This window comes from Gopherus flavomarginatus, chromosome 19 (genome assembly GCF_025201925.1).
Source record: "Gopherus flavomarginatus isolate rGopFla2 chromosome 19, rGopFla2.mat.asm, whole genome shotgun sequence".
NCBI lineage: Eukaryota > Metazoa > Chordata > Testudines > Testudinidae > Gopherus > Gopherus flavomarginatus.
The window spans coordinates 4,141,911-4,165,594 of NC_066635.1; the positions used below are offsets into that span (position 1 = coordinate 4,141,911).

The following is a 23,684-nucleotide window of genomic DNA, read 5'->3' on the forward strand; positions in this document are numbered from 1 at the left end:
GGTGTACAATCTACTGCCCCAACATGATAGCGGTCCAATCTTGGAAGGTTTGAATCCCCTCAATTCCCATTCCCTTCCCTGGGAGATGAAGGGCCTCGACATCTCACAGCACATGCTCAGCACCTGACTTATCTTTTAGGAGGGGTCGGTGTGTTCCTGTTATCTGCGAGGAATGTTTTGTACCATCCTTGATATCGAGATGTTCTGGTATCACTTGATAAGGGGATGTTCTGGGGTCACTTGATATTGGGATGTTTTTGCGTGAGCACTCTGGGCTTAGTGCCAGTTCCCTGCTGCACATTCCAGAAGACGGCTCTGAAAGTTGCCCTGTGAAGCTGCACAGGAGAAAGTGAATTCTTTTCCTGGAGGTTCTGACCAAATAGCTTGAAGGAGGTCACCACACACCACGTAAAGGGCTTGTATCTTGCTATCCTCAAGTCTTTCACTCCCGTCCTGCTCACGCCCTTGGGTAATTTTTCAGTCAAAACTTTTTTCTAGTGAAAAATACAGACTCAGGGATACTGAAATGTCTCACAAATCCTGAGTGAAGTCACCAAATTGGTTTGGTCGAAACCAAACCCGACTGGCCAACCAATCAGAAAAATCTGAAAAAATTGAAATGTTTTGTTTCGACATTATCAAAATGAGTCATCTCAGTGTTTTGGTTTGAAAACAAATTGTTGTCGGAAATTCCCTTCAATTTTATTAAACAAATTTAAAACCTTAAAAATGCTCAAAATGGAAGCGAAACATTTTGCCCCAAACAAATTTTGATTTGCTGAAATTTTCAAAAAAAAAGTCAGTTTTGGGTGGATCCCAAATGATTTTTGCTTTAATTTGGCAAAGTTGCCAGAGAATGGAAGAATCTGTTATTCGCATAGTCCTACATGTAGCATCTTAGCAAAGCTCCTGAGCCCCAGACCCTGGTTTTCGCCCCTCCGTTTCCCTCCTCACCTGGACAATACATGCGTCTCTGCTCTCTGTTGTGGGCAGGGTTTTGTTGAAGATGAACTTTCTGGTTTCACCATACTTGTACACAAGCATGCAGGCACATACACAACACATGCCCACACGGTATATTCAAGAAGGCTTTTCTCTTTCCCTTCCAAACCTTTTGTTAGAGGTGAGTCATTGGTCTTAGCCCCTGGAGAACCACAGAGCTCCCTTATACCGTGTGTAAATCAGGTGTAATTCCAATGAAGGCAATGGAGTTTCATCAGTGTACATTATTTTTAAGCATTATTATGTGTCCTGCGGTAGCACTCCAGAGCCCCAGGCATGGATCAGGCCCCATCGTGCTAGGTGCCGGACAAACACAGAATAAAAAGATGGTCTCTGCCCCATAGAGCTTATGATCTCAGAATAGATAAGAGACAGCAGATGGATACAGACAGATATACAGGGAGCACGAAGAACCAGTGAGATGGTACGGTCAGCGTGATGGGCAGCGGTCTCACCTCACCAACTGCCTAACCACTGTCAAGTTTTTTGTATGCCTGGAAGGTTTTAGTGCATGAGGGGCAGGAGGAGAGGGAGCACAAAGGTGCTTGTTTGAAAAGTTAACAAGTGGGAGATGGAGGCTGCATCATGGGCCAATGGGAGGTGGGAGTCAACCTTTCTGTACTGAAGGAGAGATACAGGCAGGGTGGGGAAAGGCTGTGACGGTCCGTGAAAGTGAAGACAAGTAGCTCATGTTTGACACCGTAGAGAAGGGGACGCCAGCAAAGGGATGCAAAGAGGGGTGCCGGGGCCAAAGTGACTAGCTAGGAGAATGCAGCAGCATTCTGAATACATATGAGCAAGGCTAGAGTGCATTTGCCAAGGCTGGAGAAGAGAAGGTTGTATTAACAAGATGAGTTGCTGAGAGTCTGGGGGAACATTTTAGCTGTGTGGCTGGATAGGAAAAGTCGTATCTTAGGGATGTTCTGCAGCAAGAATCAGCAAGACTTAGACACAGCCTGGATGGAAGGATCTAGAGAGAAGTCTGAGTTGAAGATGGTGCCCAGGTGACAGGCCTGAGTGACAGGTAGGATGGTGGTGTTGTCCACAGCGACAGAGAAGGAAGGTAGTGAGGAGGACTTGGTGGGGACATTGAGAACTCTGCTTTAGCCATGTTTAGCTTGAGCCGACAGCTAGACATCCATGAGGAGATGTCAGAGAGACAGGCCAAGACTGTAGTGTGGACAGAAAGAGGCAGGTCTGGAGTAGAGAAGTGGGTCTGTGAGTCATTGTCAGAGTCGACAGCTGAACTTGTGTTTGTGAAGGAGATTGCCCAGAGACAAGTGTTAGAGGGAGAAGAGAAGGGGATCGTGGATGGATCCCTGTAGAACTCCCACAGAAAGCTGACGGGGGACGAGAAGGGCCCTCCAAAGAACAAGCTAAAGGAGCAATTAGAGAGGTAGGAGGAGAACCAGGAGAAGATAGAGTTATGGCAGCCCAGGAAAGACAAGATTTCAAGAAGAAGAATGTGTCTGATGGTATCAAAGGGGGCTGACAGACGAAGAAAGATAAACATAAGAATGTCTCTACTGGGTCAGATCAAAGGTTCTCCTAGCCCAGTGTCCTGTCTTCCAACAGTGGCCAATGCCAGGTGCCTCAGAGGGAATGAACAGAACAGGTCACCATCAAATGATCCATCCCCTGTCACCTATTCCCAGCTTCTGGCAAACAGAGGCTAGGGACACCATCTCTTCCCATCCTGGCTAATAGCCATTGATGGACCTGTCCTCCATGAATTTATCTAGTTCTTTTTTGAACCCTGTTATAGTCTTGGCCTTCACCACATCCTGTGGCAAGAAGTTCCACAGGCTGACTGGGTGTTGTGTGAAAAAATACTTCCTCTTGTTTGTTTTAAACCTACTGCCTATTAATTTCATTTGGTGGCCCCTAGTTCTTGTGTTATGAGAAGGGGAAAATAACACTTACTTATTTACTTTCTTCACTGCAGTCATGATTTTATAGCCCTGAGTCATATCCTCCCTTAGTCGACTCTTTTTCATGCTAAAAAGTCCCAGTTTTATTAAACTCTCCTCATACAGAAGCAGTTCCATACCCCTAAAAATTTTTGTTGTCCTTTTCTGAACCTTTTCCAAGTCCAAAGTATCTTTTTTGAGATGGGGCAGCCACATCTGCACACAGTATTCAAAATGTGAGCGTACCATGGATTTATATAGAGGCAACGTGATAATTTCTGTCTCATTATCTATCCCTTTCTTAATGCTTCCCAATATTCTGTTTGCTTTTTTGACTGCCGCCGCACATTGAGTGGATGGTTTCAGAGAACTATCCACAATGACTCTAAAATCTCTTTCCTGAGTGGTAACAGCTAATTTAGACCCCATCATTTTATATGTATAGTTGGGATTATGTTTTCCAATGTGCATTACTTTGCATTTATCAACATTGAATTTCATCTGCCATTTTGTTGTCTAGTCATCCAGTTTTGTGAGATCCCTTTGTAGCTCTTCGCAGTCTGCCTTGGACTTAACTATTTTGAGTAGTTTTGTATCATCTGCAGATTTTGCCACCTCACTGTTTATCCTTTTTCCAGATCATTTCGGAATATGTTGAATAAGACTGGGCCCAGTAGATACCCCTGGGGAACACCACTATTTACCTCTCCCCATTCTGAAAACTGACCATTTATTCCTACCCTTTGTTTCCTATCTTTTAACCAGTCACTCATCTATGAGAGAACCTTCCCTCTTATCCCATGGCAGCTTACTTTGGTTAAGAGCCTTTGGTGAGGGACATTGTCAAAGATTTTCTGAAAATCTAAATACATTATATCCACTGAATCCCCCTTGTCCACATGCTTGTTGACCCCCTCAAAGAATTCTAGTAGATTGGTGAAGTGTGATTTCCCTTTACAAAAACCATGTTGACTCTTCCCAACAATTTATGTTCATGGAGGGCTGGTTTTGAGCTTTGGAGAGGAGGAGGTCACAAGAGACTTTGGTGACAGTGATTTCAGTGGAGAACAGAAGGTAAGAGGTGGATTGGAGAGGATATAGGGTCAAATTGGAGGAGAGGACAATGCTGTTGGAAAGGGGACTTGGGATCCATCCCAAGGGGCAGATGCTATTAGAGAAGCGAAGTAGAGGGAAATAAAACCCACAGATGTAACAGAGAGAGAGTAGGAAGGGAAAGGAAATACAATTGCAAATGGAATTGATCAAAACCTTGTGTTAGCTGCAAAGAGATCCTAGAAGTAGTAAACAAGAAGCCCCCTGCCCTCAAAAGGACCTACAGAGAATTATGAACAGAAAGAATGGCTGTTTGAACATCTGTTGACCGAATACAGTTCAAAGGCACCTAATGGACAAGTGAGGGCCCAGTAGGTGTAAATACCCTGCTCGTGGATAAACTCGGTGGAAGAGGTACAACCACAGGAACATCGAATCCAAGGAGCATTTCAAACTGAAGAGAAGCAAAAAACAGGCTAGCGAGAGCAGAGTAGGACTTACAGCCAAGCAGAGGGAAAGCCGATTCTTCTCTGAAGTGACACAGTCTGGTGTCAAGGAATCTCTTTTGTTCTTGTTAATAACAATGTAGTTGGTGCTAATGGTGCAGAATGAGGAAGAGTGGCATGTGCAAACTTGCAAAAGTTACTGAGTTGGTTAATCGCTAGTTTATTATTGTAAGCAGCGTGTCTTTGGCGATGTTCTATATTATTTATGCTCCTGGTACAAACTTGGGGTTTTTCCTTAGAAAGTTCTAAAAGCTTAAAATGATTCCTTGTGCCTTGGTTTGCCTCTGCCTCTCCTCCCAGCTGGCATAGCCTCACCTAGGCGGGTGACCACGCAGACAGATCATGAGAGGCTGCAGTTTCTCTGTCTCTTCTGCTTCGGAGTCTCCCTGGCCAGGAGCCCACGACAATCAGACATCCAGAAAACCCAGATTGTTTGTTTCACATTTTTTTGCTAGCGTAAGTGTTTCTTGTTCGAGTTTCATTTCTGAAGCTTGTGACGGGACAATTGGCCCGTTCCAGCCCCAGGCTGTTCTGGGGGAGTCCTGTTGTCCTCAAGGGGGAAATTCACTCCACATTCACATGACAAGCCAATCCTCCACTCAGTCACACCGCTGACCCCTGCCAACTTCACTTGGGCTAGTGCAGGCCTCTACACTGGGCTGAACGACCCACGTAGAGTGCACAAAGTCCCACTGAGTATTAGTACCGCTACCCCTTTTGACCCAAGGGGTTAGCCAAACTCAGGGCACTGTGGGTTGTCCCAGTCAGGCAGAGAAACTGATGATACAGTCAAGTATTTTTTTGGATGCAGTCCTGTTTATTTATAAAAGTTATACATAATTTACTGCTTCCCTGAGCACAGCAGGAATCAAACCACAGGGGATAGTCCCTTTTCTCACTGTTCCAAGCCTGCCTTTCCAGACAGCACCGTGTGCCCCAAAAGCTTCCTTTATAGCTTTCTCCCAGGGCCATATTGTCAGTGTCATGGAGTCCCCGGGTGATGCTCTGGAACTGCTCCCCACAAAGCCAGGCAGGACTCTGGGGAGCCTCCTCTCCCTTGGAGCAGACTGTCTGCAGGGCAAGAAGCTCACACGTCTTCACCTTCTGGATGTCTCCGTGGAGCATTCAGCATCCTCTGCCCCTCCGTGCGCTTCCCACAGCGAGTCCACTCAGGCGGGGTCCTGGGGAAGCCACAGGATCCTGCACCCCCACTTTGCAGTCAGACGTGATTCTCAGCCAGCCAGTAAAACAGAGGTTTTTTCGATGACAGGAACAGGGTCTAAAACAGAGCTTGTAGATACAGCGAACCGGACCCCTCGGCCGGGTCCATTCTGGGGAGCAGTGAGCCAGACCCCCACATCTTCACTTCACTCCTTGTCCCCAGCCAGCTCCAGACTGAAACCTCCTCCAGCCCCTCCTCCTCTGCTCAGTTCCTTTCCCCAGCCAGGAGATCACCTGATCTCTTTGTTCTCCCACACCTTTAGCATCACCTTGCAGTGGGGAAGGGCCTGGCCATTAGTTGCCAGGCGACAGAGAGCCGGCCAGGAACTGAGGCCCCCACGCAGTATTCAGGAGAAACATTAAGAACAGTCCCACTTCATCACAGATAGCACTTCGATTACTGTAATATATTGTCTGCTTGGCTTTTGCCGCCCCCTGCAAACAATACTCAGCAAAGCTCTTTGCCCACATAGTTCTAATTCCTGGGTAAACTTGCATATGCCTGTGTGTTATGTGGGGGGGCTTTTTAACTCTCTCTCACAGCTGTCTTCAGTGAGTGGTGCCCGTCATCCCCAGCAGTGTAAATGAAGTTTAACCCAATCCTGAACATTATTGTTTACCATGTATATTGCCATGATGCCTACATTCCACAGCTAGCTTGGGCCCCAAGGCACTAGGCTGCCCCAAAGCTCTTTGGGTGAGATCCTTACTCCTAAACCTGGTGCCCAGGGCGTGTCAGGGGCAAAGCTGGGATTGGGGAGACAGGGTGCAGGTGGAGCCACAGCATACAGCACCCTGGAGAACCTGGCAGCTCTGAAACCCCTACTGCAGCCCAGGGAGGAGGCTGACACATAGACAGGGACAAGGGATTGTCTGCGTTACACTGGGGGCCGCTCCAGCCCCCAGAGCAGCCCAGGACTGGGAGGTTGCAGAGATCTGGTCTTAAAGGTGGGCCCTGAACTGGGACCCCTTTGCATTTCAGAGTTAAAGGGTCAGTGTAGAGACTCTGGTAATAAAATGACCGCGGGGACATGGAAAGGTTTTGGTTTGGATGCTGCTAAAATCGAGAAGAAACTAATGTACTCTTGAAATGTCATCTCCTGGCCAAGGGACACTTACCCTGGCAAAGCCAGAGGAACTGGGTCCTTTGGGTGAAACCTTTGCCTGCTGCGTCCTGTGACACAACAGCTTCATTGAGCAAAGCTCCCCGTGGCAGACAGTGCTCACTCTGCAGGAGCGTGGTGGCAGACTTGAGACGTGCGGCCATGAAGACCCTGCACTGAAGAGGTTAGGGAATCTCTGCAGAAGCAGGGACCTTCCTTTTCATGGGTTATTTGTAGCCATTACAGCTGGCTGGAAAATGTGGTGTTGGTTTTTTCCTTGGCTTGTTGAAAAGCGAAAACTCAAAATATTTTTGGCCCAAACTTGACATTTTGGGGGGTTTTGACCAAAACCTTTTCAGTTTTCAGTTTTTTGATGAAAAGTTAGAATTTTCCACAAAAAAAATTCATGTTGCTGAAAACCCAACTTTTCATCCCTAAACAATTTTGACAGAAAACTTTTGATCGTCTCCAGTTGCGATTTATATGGTGTTCTTCACCCCAGTAAGACAGAGAACCTGATTGTTTTACCATAGAATCAGCCTTCTTGTTTTAATCCTTATTTGACAACCCCTCCCATAACCTAACACAGAGCGACAAACTCCGGGGCAAGCGTTTGCTGACTCTCTCTCCACCAGAGGTCTCAGTGAGAAAACCAAGGACAGTGAAGATAAACTTCCAACCAATGTCAAGTGCAGAAGGGAGTTATGACAAGTTTACTCTTGGAAAATCTGCCAGCAAAACCTTTGATTGCACCCTGTTGTCTAGGGTGGGGCAGAAGTTTTCCATCCAAACTGTTTTTTGGATGGAAAATGGGTTTTTGATTAAACTCGTTCCTTTGTAGAAAGTGTCTGCTGTCCCCAGAAATTTTCAAGTTTTCATTTAAAGACCAAGAACTGACGTGTTTTTTCCACACACTCCCTATTTTCAAAGCAGCGTTCCTGTCAGCTGTTCTTATGGATGACACTTACTGCAAAATAAGCCCTTCCGGGCTGGTATGTGCAGATTGTCATGTGGCTCCCACACACGAAAAGCAAAAAGATGATTTCAGTCTGAATTACTTGGATTTAAAGTAAGAGAAACAAGAACATAAAAAAGTGATGTCTTTACAAGAGAGAGGACAGTGTGTGCATCTGAAGAAGTGGGTTTTTCACCCACGAAAACTTATGCCCAAATAAATCTGTTCGTCTTTAAGGCGCCACCGGACTCCTTGTTGTTTTTGTGGATACAGACTAACACAGCTACGCCTCTAATACTTAGTACATCTTTGGCCACCTTGATTACACTGAACTCATTAGCACTACAAAAGTGATTTTTCCTCCCTTCTTGTCAACTGCTGAGAATAGCCTACTTCCACCTTAATTGAATGGGCTTGTTAGCACTGACCCCCTACTTGGTAAGACAGCTCTCCATCTTTTCATGTGCTGTATATTTATACCTCTCTACAGTATTTTCCACTCCATGCATCTGATGAAGTGGGTTTTAGCTCACAAAAGCTTATGCCCAAATAAATGTGTTAGTCTCTAAGGTGCCACAAGGACTCCTTGTTGTTTTTGTGAATACAGACTAACACGGCTGCTATGCTGATAATTAGTACAGTGTGTGTACCTCCTGTGCAACAATCTGCATTGAGCTAAAGAGACGTTGCATTATCCTTAGAGAATTAAAGATACAGGCCACAGAAACTGATTCATACATTATTTGGTATATACACACGACCAATAACCTCTTTGAAAGCGTGCACATTTGTGCATAGTTTGGGATTTCAGCTAGATCCAGAGACTGGGACCTGCTGTAAATTGACATTTTTCCATTGGTAAAGCCTGTCCTGGAAGGCTCCGAATTGCATTCATGCTTCTGCTGCTGCTCTATAGCACATTCCTGAGCAGGTCTCTTGACCTCTCTGTGCCTCAGTTTCCATTCTGTAAAGTGGGGATATTTATTATTTGACCGACAATATCTCCCAGCTGAGAGCAAGGCCCTGTTATGCTGAGTGCAGCTCAGACACAGAGCTAGGTTCTAAACGATTTAAAATCAAAATAATGTAACTATAACTGATTATTCCTATCCTGTTCCCACGCTATCAGATGTTGCACTGGTCTTTGCTATCCAGGCAGCCAGGGCTCTTGGCTTGGCCGGCCACTATGCCCCTTCACCTCTGTGAGGGGTCCATCCTCGCGCTGTCGGGCCTGATGCCCTGCTGACTCGCCTCCCGGGGCAGGAGCATGTGTGGGAACTGACCAATGTCTGCAAGGTGCTTGCAGCTGTTTGGATGGAAGGTGCTAGCCAGGACAAAGTGTGAAGATGAAAGCGTCTGGGTTGCTGAAGCCCTTTGAAAAGGGGTTCGCAACCTTTTTCCATTGGTGACCCCTTTCACACAGCCAGCCTCTGAGTGCCCCCCCGACAGCTCGTGACCCCCAGGTAATGACCCTGTGACCCCGAGAGGTCACGACCCCAGTTTGAGAACCCCTGCCCTAGAAACAACTGCCCTAAAGGGACTGGGGAAGCCAGAGAGGGAAGAGGCAGGTGCAGCCCTGGCGAGGCCCATGGAGATGGCTGAAGCTAGATCTCAGTGAGTTAAAAGCGCTGAGAGCTCTCGACTTGGGCTCGGTTTCAGACGCTCAGGGGGAGCTCTGTGGTTTCCCTTCTGGGCTGTTTCCATCCACTCTGTACTGACACCACTATAAATAGCCAGGCTAGCTGTCATTCTTCCTCCTATGTTTCCAGCCCACACTCGGCTACACCCGCCAGGGTTTTCCCCTTCTCTGCTCCATTTCCCTAGTGTCTCCGTTCCTGCCTCTGGGCCACAGGAGGAGATGGGGCCAGACATCAGTGGTGCTTTGTTTGCACCTGGGGCTGGCTTGCTTCCATTGGCACCCAGAGGAGAAATCCCTGATTTCCCAATGGACATGCTCCATTCTATAGCGTAACCTCACTGCTGGCCTGACAGTAAAAAAGCCACCAGCCTCTTTAGAACAGCCCTTAACATCTGTTATCAGGTACCCCCACCCCCAGCCTTCTCCTCTCCAGGCTAAACGTGCCCACTTTATTTAACCTTTCCTTATCGGCCAGGTTCTCTGACCCTTTGATCATTTTTATGGCGCTCAGGGATTCTCTCCAATTTGTTCACATCTTTCCTAAAGCGTGGTACCCGGAACTGGACAGAGGGCTCCAGCAGAGGCCTGCCCAGTGCCGAGTAGCACGGAAGAATTGCTTTCCACGTCTCACACACACTCCCATTAATACACCCTGTTAGGATATAGATATTCAGGCCTGTCTGCAAAGGCTAGACGTTAAGAATGTAGGTGTATTCTTATCACTTAGCTAGTTATAGGGGTATAAAAGAAAGAATCAAAAATCACTGTCTGTCTGTGTAAGGGCCTTCTCTCACTGTGATAGTCTGAGGCCTGGTTCTTAGGCTGAGGCCTTTGGCTAAGCAGCAAAGGCAGCCATAAGCTGGGAAGTGTCTGGTCACATCCTCACATCCCAAACCAGTCACACTGAAATAAGGCAATCTGGGGCTCTCAGGAAGGTGATCCCATCTATCCCCTCCAGAGAAAGGGAAGAGCCTAGAAGATGTAAAAGGAAACTTAGTTTGATAGTTTTCTGTCGGGTAAGAACTCATTTATCAATAGCTGAGATGTGAAATCCTCACTTCTGTATTGTTTTGTATGTTTATTTGCATGGTCTCTGTCTGGGTCTGTAATTGTTTCTGTCTGCTGTATAATTAATTTTGCTGGGTGTAAACTAATTAAGATGGTGGGATATAATTGGTTAGCTAAACATGTTACAATATGTTAGGATTGGTTAGGTAAATTTCAGCAAAATGATTGGTTAAGGAATAGCTAAGCAAAACTCAGGTTTTACTATATAGTCTGCAGTCAATCAGGAAGTAAGAGCGGGATGGGAACAGGGAATGGGGATGGGGGAATTGGAATCATGTTTCGCTAAGGGGGTAAAATGGGAACAGGGACTGGGGACAGGGACACAGGCAAGGCTCTGTGGTGTCAGAGCTGGGAAGGGGGACACCAAGGAAGGAAACTGGAGTCATGCTTGCTGGAAGTTTACCCCAATAAACCTTGAATTGTTTGCACTGTCAGACTTTGGGTATTGTTGCTCTCTGTTCATGCGAGAAGGACCAGGGAAGTGAGAGGGCGAAGGAATACGCCCCCTAACACACCCCAGAATGACATTTGCCTGTTTCATAACAGCATCTCACGGTTGACTCCTACCCACTATAATCTCCAGATCTATTTCACAGTACTGTTATCTGCCCAGTTCTTCCCCATTTTGTATTTTAGTACAATGCTATAGCACAGGACTTTCAGCTAATTCCAACTGCGTATTAGAGCAGTGGATCTCCACCTGGGTACATTGCCCCTGGGGGTACGCAGGGGTCTTCCGGGGGGTACATCAGTTCATCTAGATATTTGTCTAGTTTTACAACAGGCTACAGAAAAGCACTAGCAAAGTCTGTGCAAACTAACATTTCATACAATGGATTGTGTATACAGCTTTATATACTAAACACTGAAGCATAAGTACAATATTTATATTCCAGCTGATTTACTTTAGAATTATATGGTAAGAATGAGAAAGTCAGCAATTCGTCAGTACTAGCGTGGCTGTGACACTTGTGTTTGATTTTGTACGCAAGTCGTCTTTAAATGAGATGAAACTTGGAGTACACAAGACCAATGAGCCTCCTGAAAGGGGTACAATGGTTTGGATGGATGAGAGCCACTGGCTTAGCGGGACTGCATTTGGTAGCAGTTCCTTTTTAACCTGACTGCTATAGACTTTTGGGGCTTGCGTCTTTTCCTGCTAATTCTGGTGTAAATCAGGAGTAACTTCACTGAAGTCAATGGCGTTGCGGTGGGGATAAAACTCTTTGTGCCTACTGACATCAGTGGCATTACCATTGACTTACTCCAAGTATAACTGAGATCAGAGTCAGGCCCGATCGACAAGTGGGAGGTCTAGCCCCGATCCTGTTCCACGTTCGAGGGCAGAGCCTGGGCTGGTGCAAGTTGTCATAGCTGCTCAGACTGCAGTGCCATGGTGACAATTTCTGCTGGCTGAGGATCCTTGCTTCCCTTTGCTCCTTGCTAGATCAGCGCCAGTAGTGGTTTCCCTTTCCCTAGTGTTTTGGAGCACAGCCAGCACACTCTCTAGTCTAGTCTGGCAGGGAATCAGCAGCTCACTTTCAGTTTCTGGGAGCGTTCCTCATGCTTGTTCCTAGGCCAGGATATTGTGTCATGTCTGCTTCCAGCATCTGCTTTGGGAGTTTCCCTCTCAGCTCCCTGAACACTAAGAATTCCCCTTGCTCAACCAGCTCTCCACCTCTGCAGCCAGTCCACATCACCGTGCAATGGGGTTTGGGCTCTCATGCAAACTGGGAGCCAAGGAGCAGTGTGCTATGCCCAGAAACCATCTGTAACAGGGTGACTTACCCCACCCCCCCAGCCTGGAGAGCCCGAGGCTAAGCCAAGCTGCCCCACCTGGGAGAAACCAGGTGATTCCTGTATGAAAGGAGAGACTCCAGAGAGCACAAGGACTCCCACAGGGCCCTGAGTTAGCAAGGACAGAAGGTCAGAGCAGGGAAGGAAGCTGTAGGGAAGAGGGGGAGGAAGAAACGCTCTACAGGCAGAAAGGTGTGGGGGGGACTAGGAGACTTCCCGTGGGGAACTTGAGAAGAGAGGTAGGAAGTGGCCCAGGGAAAACCACAGTACAGATAAAGGAGCAGACCTGGCTTGTTAGGTGCAGGGTCCTGGGCTGAAACCCAGGGCAGAGTGGGGTTCCCAGTTGGCCCACAGGCAGGGTGTCCAAGCCCCTTGCCCAGGTCATTGAGCCCAGGAAGGGGCACCAGGCAGAGCTGAAACAGGGCTGAGGAAGAGCCCCAGAGCTGGGGACAGGATTTTTGTTTCTGGTTTGTGGACTTTTAGTGGGGGCCAATGGGGTCTCTGGAAGGCGTGGAGAGCTAGCGGGTCAAGTTACCAGGCAGAGAAACTGCCACCGTGCTGGAGTGATCAGCAGGGGCTAGCCCAGGGAGAGAGCAGCAGCACCAGGACTGGACACCTAGCAATGAGCGAACTCTGTTACTATCCTTTTTCTCCCTTCCAGCTCTCCTGCATGTTCAGTGTTGGTCTCCATGCACCTGGTGCTAACTGCCCAGCCTTGTCTGGGCAAATCAGACCCTCACCCAAGGGCAAGCAGTTCGCCTTCCTCATAAGGAAGTTTTTGAGATCAGGCCAAACCTCTGTTATTGCTCTAATTTTCCGTATCTTTCATCGTCTCTGCATTAACGAGCTATGTGGTAGGAGCGGGTTTCTCACTCTGCTGGAGCAGGGCCTGACAGCTCAGAAGTGATGGCTATAAACAGCGTGCTGGGTTTAGGTCATCCCCTCCCCCAGTCCTCTGTTCCGCTCCTGCTCATTTATTTTCTGTATCTTCACAGAACTGGGGAACCACAGACAGAAAGCTTCACACTTCCCCCTCCTGCACCCTCAACCTGATGACCCGCTGGAGAGAAGTGAATAATTCTTTCCACAGCGAGATGATTATTGTGTTTTTTAAAGAAATGACCCCACTGAGAGAGACAGTCCCTGCTGTGAAGAGAAAACAGTCTAAATAGACAAGACAGATAATGAGGAAACTGAGGCATAGATCTGACCAAGGTTACTGAATAGGGACTAGAACCCAGGTCTCCTGATGCCCAGCCCCCTATCCACTCAACCATGCTGTCTCTCTGTGCAGCTGGTGACTTCCTAGCACTTTTTTGATACTCATATTTATTCAGCCAATTTTTGGAGCTCTTTTTTTTTTTTACCCTGTGGGTTGGCCCCCCATAATTTTCTGTGAACGTTCACTACATGAACTGTGGTGCTTAGCTTTTTCCAAATGGCAAGTGGGTTCCCAACCTCAGACACTTTAGACAGGGCTTTTTTTCCAGCAAGGCTCCCGCCTTTCGAAAATCAGCTCCCTTTAGAAGTGTCTCAAACTGGGCTGCCTCCCTTTAAGGGTGTGGGATTCACCCCTGCGGCTCCTCCGGCTGGTGACTTTGGGGAATTAGCTCTCCAGCCTCCAGAGCACCCTCTGCAGGCCTGTGATCCACTGCTTCTTGGCCCCTGTGTCCCTCCCAGGACCCGGTACCCCTTTATCTGGAGTGCTGCCCCCTGGCAGGAACCCCTTTCTCTTTGGGTCTGCCCTCCCCAGGGAACCCCCATCTGCTATCCCCACCTTGGCTCAGTATATGGCTACTGCCAGTCATTGTCTAGCCCCCACGCCCTGGGGCAGACTGCAGGATCAGCCTACTCAGCACTAGCAATTTGGGTTTGGACCTGCTGCCTTTGCCTACCCCTGGGCTGCCCTCTGCAACCCCCACTACCTGTTAGCCCAATGCTAGGCCACAGCCTGGGGCTTTCCAGGCTGGAGCTCCCCAGATCCTCTGCCTTTCCCCAGCCCTGCTCCACTCAAGTACCCTGTCTCTAGCTCTCTGCAGCCAGGCCCTTCTCCCTCTACAAACAGAGAGACTGAGTGGGCCCTGGCTCACTGCCTCTTATAGGGGCCAGCTGGGCCTGACGGGCTTGGCCACAGCTGAGCCTACTTTCCCCAATCAGCCCAGGCTTCTTGCCCCAGCCACAACCCTCTCCTGGGCTTTTCCCCTCCCCCTGAAGAGCAGGAGCAGGTAGCCACCGGGCTATGCTCCCCCACAAAAAACAAAACAAATGCAGGCACCCAGAGTCACTGATGGGTTGGAAAGTCTTGGGGACAATGACTGGACTGTGATCATGACCCCGTTTGGAATATAGACAAGGAAGAGGCAGAAATAGCTTCCACTCCCAAATGAAGGTCTTTGACTATGCACAAACTTGCCCCCGTTTCCAAACTGCAGTTTGGATGATACCTGTTGCAGACGGGGAGCCTGTCTCCGGCTGACAGACCAGTTAGACTGCTTGGGGGCAGCTGCCCAAAGGGGAGGGTGCTAAGGGAGTAGGCACAGGGCAGAGACAGAAAGGGGTAACTCTGACTCAAGGGGACCATGAATGTAAAAGCTCACGGGGTCCAAGGAAATAGAAGGAGGGAATCTTTCAGCGCCCAGATAATAAAGAGGTATTAGAAACTGGCATTACAGAAACCTGGTGGGAGGAGTCCCATGAGTGGAATGCTACACTCACTCCATGGACTCTATTCAGGAAAGACGGAGTGGGAAAGAAAGACAGGAGGGGGGGAGCAGTCTACATTACTACCATCATCTGCTTTTCTGTTTAGAAATGCAGGCTGTGGAATGCTCAGGTGGGGCTGTGTCACCTGGTGTTAGAGGTGGGGGCTGGCAGCTGCAGGGAGGGGGGGCTCTGGTGGGGGAAGAGGGGTGGGTCCTCAGGCAGGCCTGGCCTGGGTTAGCCTCACCCAGCCAGCAGTTCACCCGCCACCCATGCTCTTAATATCTATTGGAAATGTGCAGGAAGAAAAACCATTATTATGCTGGAGGTTTCATGCTGCCCCTAGTAAAATGTCTTGGAGAATCAGAAAATGACCATCAATAATTTTTGATCCCAAGAAGTTTTACACCATAGCTGGGGCAAGTCTCTGAAACCTTGTTGTGACAAAGATGAAGTAATGACTGAACTAAATATTAGTGATTGCCTGTCCTAGGTACAAGTGATCATGACCTAATTACACTGACTATGTGCAATCAGAATACAGCCCTGACCAGTAATATATATATATACGGGGGCTTGAAATGGGCCAAATTCCTAAAGCTGAAAATGATCAGGAGCAAATGTGAGTGGGAGGAAATATTTAAGCAAAACAAGGTGAATAAGCATCTAGTAATTTACTATCAATCTGCAATTTCGAAAGACTACCCGTTAAACCGACCTGGTTAAGAAAGAAAGTGAAAGTAGCAATTATATATATGCACAAATGGAAATTTGTTAGTAATGATTATAAATTAGCTGTCATGAAATGAAGACAAGCTAAAGATATCTGTGAAAAATCTATGGCCAGTAGAGTTAAAGACAGGAAGAAGGAATGTTTAAATACACCAGGAACAAAAGAGAACCTAGCAGTGGTATCAGTCTACTAAATATAGATCATTAAGTTGCCAGTAGTGATGCAGAAAAGGTAAAGGAAATGACACGGAACTATAGGCTGATAAGTTTGATATTGATCCAGAAGGAAAATAAGGAATGGCTGAGATGGATAGCAATCAGTAAGGAACATAAGGATGGCACTGTAATTACACCAATCAACTTTATTTTTTATGGGAAATAGGTCTAGTCAAACAAACTATGTATTGTTTTTTGATGAGCTTCATAAGTTTGGCTGATTAACGTAATTGTGTTGGCATAATAGACTTAGACTGCAGAAAGGCATTTGATTTAGTATTGCACAACAATCTGGTTAAAAAATGATCACTAAACAAGATCAGTTCAGCACATTAAAAACTGGTTAACTGATAAGAGCACAAAAAATAATTTTAAAGAGGGAATCAGTACAGATGTATCCATTGGGGACCCACAGGGAGATGATCTGGGCTCAATGCTATTCAGTATCTTTTCCATTGATCTGGGAAAATGTATGCAATCTTTGCTTGTAAAGTTTGCAGATGAGACAAAAACTGGCGAAATGATAAAGAATAAGGACTGGCTAATTCCACAGAGTGATGTGAATCAGACGTTACGCTTGGTTCATTTGAACCACGTGTGTTTTAATACAGCTAAAACAAGGCCAGTGTTTCTCATCAACTTAAGCTAAATCGAAATGAGCCATTTGTAAACTCCAAAAGAGGCCGGAGAGCCATCTGTCTTGGATGGTTCAGACATGACAAATCCTGGAGCTTGGAGGGGGATTAGACAAAGATGGCCCTTACGGTTGTTTCTAACCCTATGGTTCTATGATTCTATGAAACTGAAATAAGAGTGTCCACACAAATATGCAGCAATTTAATCAGATCAGTTTGGCACTGGCAGAGCTAAAGGTGTTAGTCTCCAGGTAGATAAGTCCTAGTTTCTTGTCAAAAATATTATTGGCTATTCCAAAAATATCTAGAAGGAATGAGAACCAATGTGCAAAGATTTCCAGTGGATGCTAAGACTGTGATCTAGAAATGAAAGGCTCCTGCAGACATGAGTCTCCGAATGAGGCTCTGTAGAAGAACATTTAATCTTGGGCCTTTGTGGGGAGTGGGAAGTATGAAATGAAATCGGATGGCAGAGAGCGAAGAAAGGAAAGGAGAGTGAGCCAGCTTGGTCCAGGGGACATTCCAGCAGTTAGTCTGGCAAATTCATTTTCCAGTTTACCCTCTCTAGCCATCCCTGGTGGTTACTTAGGATTGTAACCACCAAAGAAAGTAACAGAACGCCACTAGCCATCACCTTCAGCCCCCAACTAAAACCTATCCAGCGCATCATCAAGAATCTACAACCTATCCTGAAGGACGATCCATCGCTCTCACAGATCTTGGGAGACAGGCCAGTCCTCATTTACAGACAGCAATACTTACCAGCAACCACACACCACACAACAAAAACACTAACCCAGGAACCTATCCTTGCAACAAAGCCCGTTGCCAACTCTGTCTACATATCTATTCAGGGGACACCATTATAGGACCTAACCACATCAGCCACACTATCAGAGGCTCATTCACCTGCACATCTACCAATGTGATATATGCCATCAGGTGCCAGCAATGCCCCTCTGCCATGTACATTAGCCAAACTGGACAGTCTCTGTGTAAAAGAATAAATGGACGCAAATCAGACATCAAGAATTATAACATTCAAAAACCAGTTGGAGAACACTTCAATCTCCCTGGCCACTCCATTACAGACCTAAAAGTCACAATATTATAACAAAAAACTTCAAAACCAGACTCCAGTGAGAAACTGCTGAATTGGAATTAATTTGCAAATTGGACACCATTAAATTAGGCTTGACTAAAGACTGGGAGTGGATGAGTCATTACACAAAGTAAAACCATTTCCCCCATGCTTATTCCCCTCCCCCCACCAGTTCCTCATATCTCCTTGCCACTTGCTGGAAATGGGCCATTTTCATTACCACTACAAACAATTTTTTTCTCTCCTGCTGATAACAGCTCACCTTAACTGATCACTCTCCTTATAGTGTGTATGGTAACACCCATTGTTTCATGTTCTCTCTCTGTGTGTATATATATATCTTCCCACTGTATTTTCCACGACATACATCCAATTAAGTGGATTTTAGCCCACAAAAGCTTATGCTCAAATAAATGTGCTAGTCTCTAAGGTGCCACAAGGATTTCTGTTCTTTTTAGGATTGTTAGTTGCTGCTCATTGCTCACCCACTCCACCTCAGAATGACTTTCCTGGGCCCTTCACTCCCCCAGTGGAGAGATGCAAGAGGCCAAAGTCTCCACTGCTGTGACTTGGCACAGCTCCACTGACTGCCCCAGAGCACTGCCAGCTTACACCAGCGGAGATTTGGCCCAAGGTTTTCCTGTCTCAGGGGGAGTCAGGAACTCAGGATACTTACTTAGAAAACACCATGTGAAAAATAGCCTCTTGGCCTTGATTTCTCCCCCTCCCCACCTGGCACTCTAAGACCCCAGGTTCTGGGACTCTGTCTGTTGGCCTATAAAGGAGCGTTGTGCCTGAGGTCACCCTTGGCCAATTTGTGCTGCACTTATAAGGGGACTGTTGACCCCTTACTAAAATTCAGTGGGGTTTTGGTTGCTAGCTCCCAGTACCAAAAGGGGAGGGGTCAATGGGAAACAAGGAGAGGCCAACCCCTGATTGACAGAGGGGCCAAGGTAATCAGGGAGTCAGGAGTTTGGGGGCTAGGACTCTTCACCTTGGAAAAGAGGAGACTAAGGAGGGATATGATAGAGGTCTATAAAATCATGAATGATGTTGAGAAAGTGGATAAGGAGAAGTTATTTACTTATTCCCATAATACAAGAACTAGGGGTCACCAAATGAAATTAATAGGCAGCAGGTTTAAAACAAATAAAAGGAAGTTCTTCTTCATGCAGCACACAGTCAACTTGTGGAACTCCTTACCTGAGGAGGTTGTGAAGGCTGGGCCTATAACAGTGTTTAAAAGATAACTGGATAAATTCATGGCGGTTAAGTCCATAAATGGCTATTAGCTAGGATGGGTAAAGAATGGTGTCCCTAGCCTCTGTTTGTCAGAGGAGGGAGATGGATGGCAGGAGAGAGATCACTTGATCATTGCCTGTTAGATTCACTCCTTCTGGGGCACCTGGCATTGGCCACTGTTGGTAGACAGATACTGGGCTAGATGGACCTTTGGTCTGACCCGGTACGGCCGTTCTTATGTTCTTATGTCCCATCCTCCATGTGAAGTGCCTGGGTCCTGGCCATGTGAAGTGCCTGGGTCAGACAGAGTGGGGTTGAGCTAAGGAGAGAGCAGGGGCCCAAGCTGAGCTGAGGAGCAGGGCTGTGCCAGCCAGAGGGGCCAGACAAGCAGCCCAGGAAACAGGTCAGAGCTGGGAGCAGAGTCACAGAAGCAGTCCAGGGAGTAGACCTGTGCTGGGAGTAGAGCTGCAGCAACCAGAGCCAGAGGGGTAAGAGAAGCAGCCCAGGGGGGCTGGAGGCAGAGCAGCAGCAGCAGTGCTGAGGCCGAGTGGAGCCAGAGCTAGGACAGTGGAGCTGGGTGTGGTGAGCAGCTGGGAAGACCGAGGGGGACCTGGAGCAGTGGGCCCAGCGCAGGGAGACGCCCCTAGCCAAGAGGCCCTGCAGGCCAGACTTGGAAGGGGATCATAACTGCCTGGATGTTCCAGAGACACTGGCTGTGACGTCCCAGTGCCATAGAGCGGGGTGATGGGTTTTCCATTCACCTTTCTGATTTGTTTCTTATTTTTTTAAAATTGGTTGCTGTTTAATAAATTGCATTTGCTTTGAACTGTATGTAATGATCAGTGGGGCAGGAAAGCATCCAGTGCAGAGAGAGCATCCCAAAGTGGGGACACCCTAGCCCCTGCCCTGAGTGACCACAACAAGGTTGGGGGTTGAGCCCCCCAGGAATCCTGGGCCCAGCCTGGTCGGGGTTACGAGGACTCTGCCACACACAAGAGTAGAAAGAGAGTTCTTGAGGTCAGGCAGACCTGTGGGTAAAGGAAGTGGGAGCGAGGACTCAGATCCTTTCGCTAGCCCACTTCACCGGGGTAGTGTATGAACCAGGAAAGCTCCCCACAACGGCGGGACCATTCCCCTGCTTACACACTGACCAACTCTGAGAGCTTTTGCCAGAGGATGTTGTGAAGGCTGAGACTATAACAGGGATAAAAAAAAGAACTAGATAAGTTCATGGAGGATAGGTCCATCAATGGCTATTAGCCAGGCTGGGCAGGGATGGTGTCCCTAGCCTCTGTTTGCCAGAAGCTGGGAATGGGCGACAGCAGGTGGATCACTTTGTGATTGCCTGTTCTGTTCATTCCTTCTGGGGCACCTGGCACTGGCCACTGTCAGCAGACAGGACACTGGGCTAGATGGACCTTTGGTATGACCCAATATGGCCATTCTTATGTTCTTAAGTGTTGGCTCTTCTGTTTTAAGGTAAGCTCAATGCAGGACCTGTGGTGATACATGCAGTGATTGCTTCATATCCTTCCCCCTCAGCGTCCCTCTTGCAGCTGTGTTGAAACTGACCTCAGGTTGTTGCGAGGACTATTCTTGTATATCCTGAGATGAGGCATAGCTGCTGACACTCCTTTACTGGTGGCATGCAGCTGGTGTCACGGAACAAGCAGGAAACCTCACTGTTCCCCTATAAAACCAGGGGCTTGTCCCGGTGGTCAGTATCAGAGGTTAGAGGTCCCTGCTCTGCTCCTACAGTTCATCCCTCACCTGACAGCAACATGAAGGCCACCGTGGCTGCCCTCGCCGTTCTCCTCGTCGCAGCCTTCTGCTCCCTGGCCTCCTCTGCCCCACGTGAGTCCAGCTTCTCTCTATCCTTGCAGGGTCTTCTTCTGAAAGGTGGCAACTTTGCAGCTCAGCCTTTAAAGGTGACCTGTAAGGATTTAATACAGCCGGGCTTTATGCCTCTTCTGCTTCTTTGGGATAGATGGAAGCCATCTGGAAGGGCTGCTTTTAAGTTTCTCCTTCTTGCTGGTTTTTACTTTAGAAATATTGGGATTATCAAGTCGGATCTTCCCAGATTTTGCTGGGGCTTTGAGAGGGTGCCTGGAGATGGTGCCTGTGAGCTCTCACCTTAAATGAAGGGATGGGGTGAATGGGTGTTGAATCTTTACCAAAGATGTCCTTTGTCACTAGTGTTCATCAGGTGTTGGGGTTAAAGGGAGGTTAATGAAAATAAACCAAGACCTGTAAAGGCCTGGCCAGGACCCCTTCCCCTCTCACTTGCCCACTATTCAGTGTGATGCTGTCAATTCCTCACAGAGATAATCAGAGCCGGTCGCTGCATGTTGAATGGAAACAAATTCAATGAGGTCTCCAGACTCGTTAAGGAGGAAAAGCCTCAGATCGTTAGCACAGGGGGTGACTGTCACTGTCCAGGCCATGCCTCCTCAAGGAATAACTGACACTCACGTCCCTCTTTTCAATCTCTTTCAGTCGGTTCCGACACGACCGTGTGCTGCTTCAGCTACGCCACCCGGAAGCTGCCCCAGAACCACCTGAAGGAATATTTCTACACCAGTGGAAAGTGCTCTCAGCCAGCTGTAGTGTAAGTGCTAGCTCCTGTACTGGGAGAGGTCTGGGGAGAGGTGTCTGTCAGCCTTTAATCTCTCCTCAATCCCCTAGGGCTGTGTTAGGTTAGGGACTTGACTACATGGGACAATTCTACTAATATAAGCTATGATGTGAATTTAAACCACTGTAATTATCCAGGTATAACTCCCTGTGTGGACGCTCTTATTCTGGTGTAAGAGGCTTTTTCAATGTAGATTATGTTGCCTGGGAAGGGGCTTGAGATAAACTGGAAAAGGGACACTCTGATGCTGGGGTAGGAGTATCCACATGGGGAGCTGTGGTTATACTAGCATAACTATATGGATCTAACTGGTAAAGCCTTTCCATGTAGACAAACCCTAGGAAAACTAGCTAATGTTTTATGTTTTAGACACCATTTTGCACCTAGTATAGACAAAGGCAACTGTGTTTAATGTCAGTGGTTTCTGGGGCCACTTACATTGCTTTGGAGTGGATTAAGGCGATGTCTACACTGCGGCCTATGTCGGCAAAATGTACGTTGCTCAGGGGTGTGAATATTCTACCCCCCTAGTGGCATAAGTTACACCAACATAAGCGCTCGTGGGCACAGCGCTGTCAGCGGGAGAGCTTCTCCGGTCGACGTAGCTTCTTCCGCGGGCGGAGGGGATTTGATTGTGCCGACGGCAGAGCTCTCTGCCGTTGGCACAGAACGTCTTCACCAGACACTCTGCAGCTGTCTCGGCACCACTGCAGCGCTGTCTGTGTAGACATGGAGTTAAGCTAAACTGGAATTAGTGTCCATGCAGCGGTTATACTGGGAAAATGACAGGGGACAACTAACTTTCTGTGTAAACAAGCCCTTCGCGAGGGTTGACCCAGACCAGCTAACACTCTAAACACAGCTGCGCAAGGTGCTAAATTTTGCACAGAAACATGGGACTCAGTTACTCAACACACAGCATTTCCCTAGTCTAGACAGAGCCTGCGGGGGAGAGCACGGTGTGTGACTCCTCTCTGCAGCATCCTGCAGCCAAATGCACCAAACGGCGTCTGTTGCTGCATCCGGGTGGGAGCTCCTGTCCACTGAGAGGTGCAATAGGTAGAAAACTAGGCTGAACTGATACAAGCCATGGTTTCCAGTCTCATTCCCACACTGATTGGATCAGTGAACAGCTGGTCATTTGGGCGTTTCTCTGAGGTACTCCAGGCCCTCACATGGTTTAATAGACCATGGTGCAGTCAGGTAGTGTGAGGTCTGGATTCGTAGGCTTGGGAGTCTGGGCTGAGGCTATTCTCCCCTTTGAATGGTCCTAAACAGGAGCCATGGCAGTGAACAAAGTTGTTGTCCCATGGCCCCAGACCCACCAGGCCCGCTTTATTACAACAGCAAATTCCATCCCCCCATCAGTGTGCTAAGCCCCCGGTCTCTCTCGTTCTACACAGATTTGTCACCAGAAAGAACCAACAGGTCTGCGCCAATCCAGACACCAAATGGGTCAAGGACTACGTGAATTTCCTAGAAATGAAATGAGACGGCTGGGAGCTGATGGAGACCCTGCGCACCTCCCTTTGCAGTGCTAGTGTCAGTGGCTATTGTGCTGTCCATGGAACGCCACCTCTCAGCCCCGAGCAAAGGGCATCGCTGTGCTTTAAGGGCTCCCTGGCACTTTAAAGACATTTGAAGCTATTTTATTTGTATTGTAAAAGGATCAGTTCTGTTCTAGAGTATCCACCTTTATGGTACAAACCAGGCCCTGAACACTTGTGGGCATTAAAAATCCTATAGCCTTTGAAGGCAGCACCCTATGAGGCAGTGTTGCCTAGTAGCTAGATCACTGGACTGGGACTCGGGAGACCTGGGCTCTATGGGCAAGTCACTTCCCTGCTTGGTACCTCAGTTTTCCCACCTGTAAAATAGGGATAATGATTCATATCTCTTTGATAAAGAGCTTTCAGATCTACTACAGTGCTATATAGAAGTTAGATGTCATTCTTCATCTCCTGGCTAAATTCCAGTTCAGTTAATTCAGTTTCACATCCCTAACTTCCTCCTGTGGTTTCAACTAGTTATGGGTCTTCCTCATCCCTTCCCACCCTAAGTTCTGTGCAGCTATGGAACAGTTGATGTGCGTTACCCAGAGGTGGCTGCATTCCAGTAACGAGTGAAGGAACTCCTGGTTTGTACCTGTGTGAAGCAATCTGCCAAGT

The 23,684-nt window shown here is 47.7% G+C and overlaps 1 protein-coding gene across 1 annotated transcript in view; it reads left to right on the top strand.

The window, feature by feature from the left end:
- The first annotated feature begins 20,485 nt into the window (after nt 1–20,485).
- LOC127037352 (C-C motif chemokine 5-like) overlaps nt 20,486–23,684 on the top strand; it is a 411,611-nt gene continuing 408,412 nt past the window's right edge. The window contains exons 1-3 of the mRNA XM_050928972.1: nt 20,486–20,735; nt 21,378–21,489; nt 22,920–23,542. Of these exons, the coding sequence (XP_050784929.1) occupies nt 20,528–20,735; nt 21,378–21,489; nt 22,920–23,007 (408 nt within the window). The 5' untranslated portion in view covers nt 20,486–20,527 and the 3' untranslated portion in view covers nt 23,008–23,542. The remainder of the gene's footprint in view (nt 20,736–21,377; nt 21,490–22,919; nt 23,543–23,684) is intronic.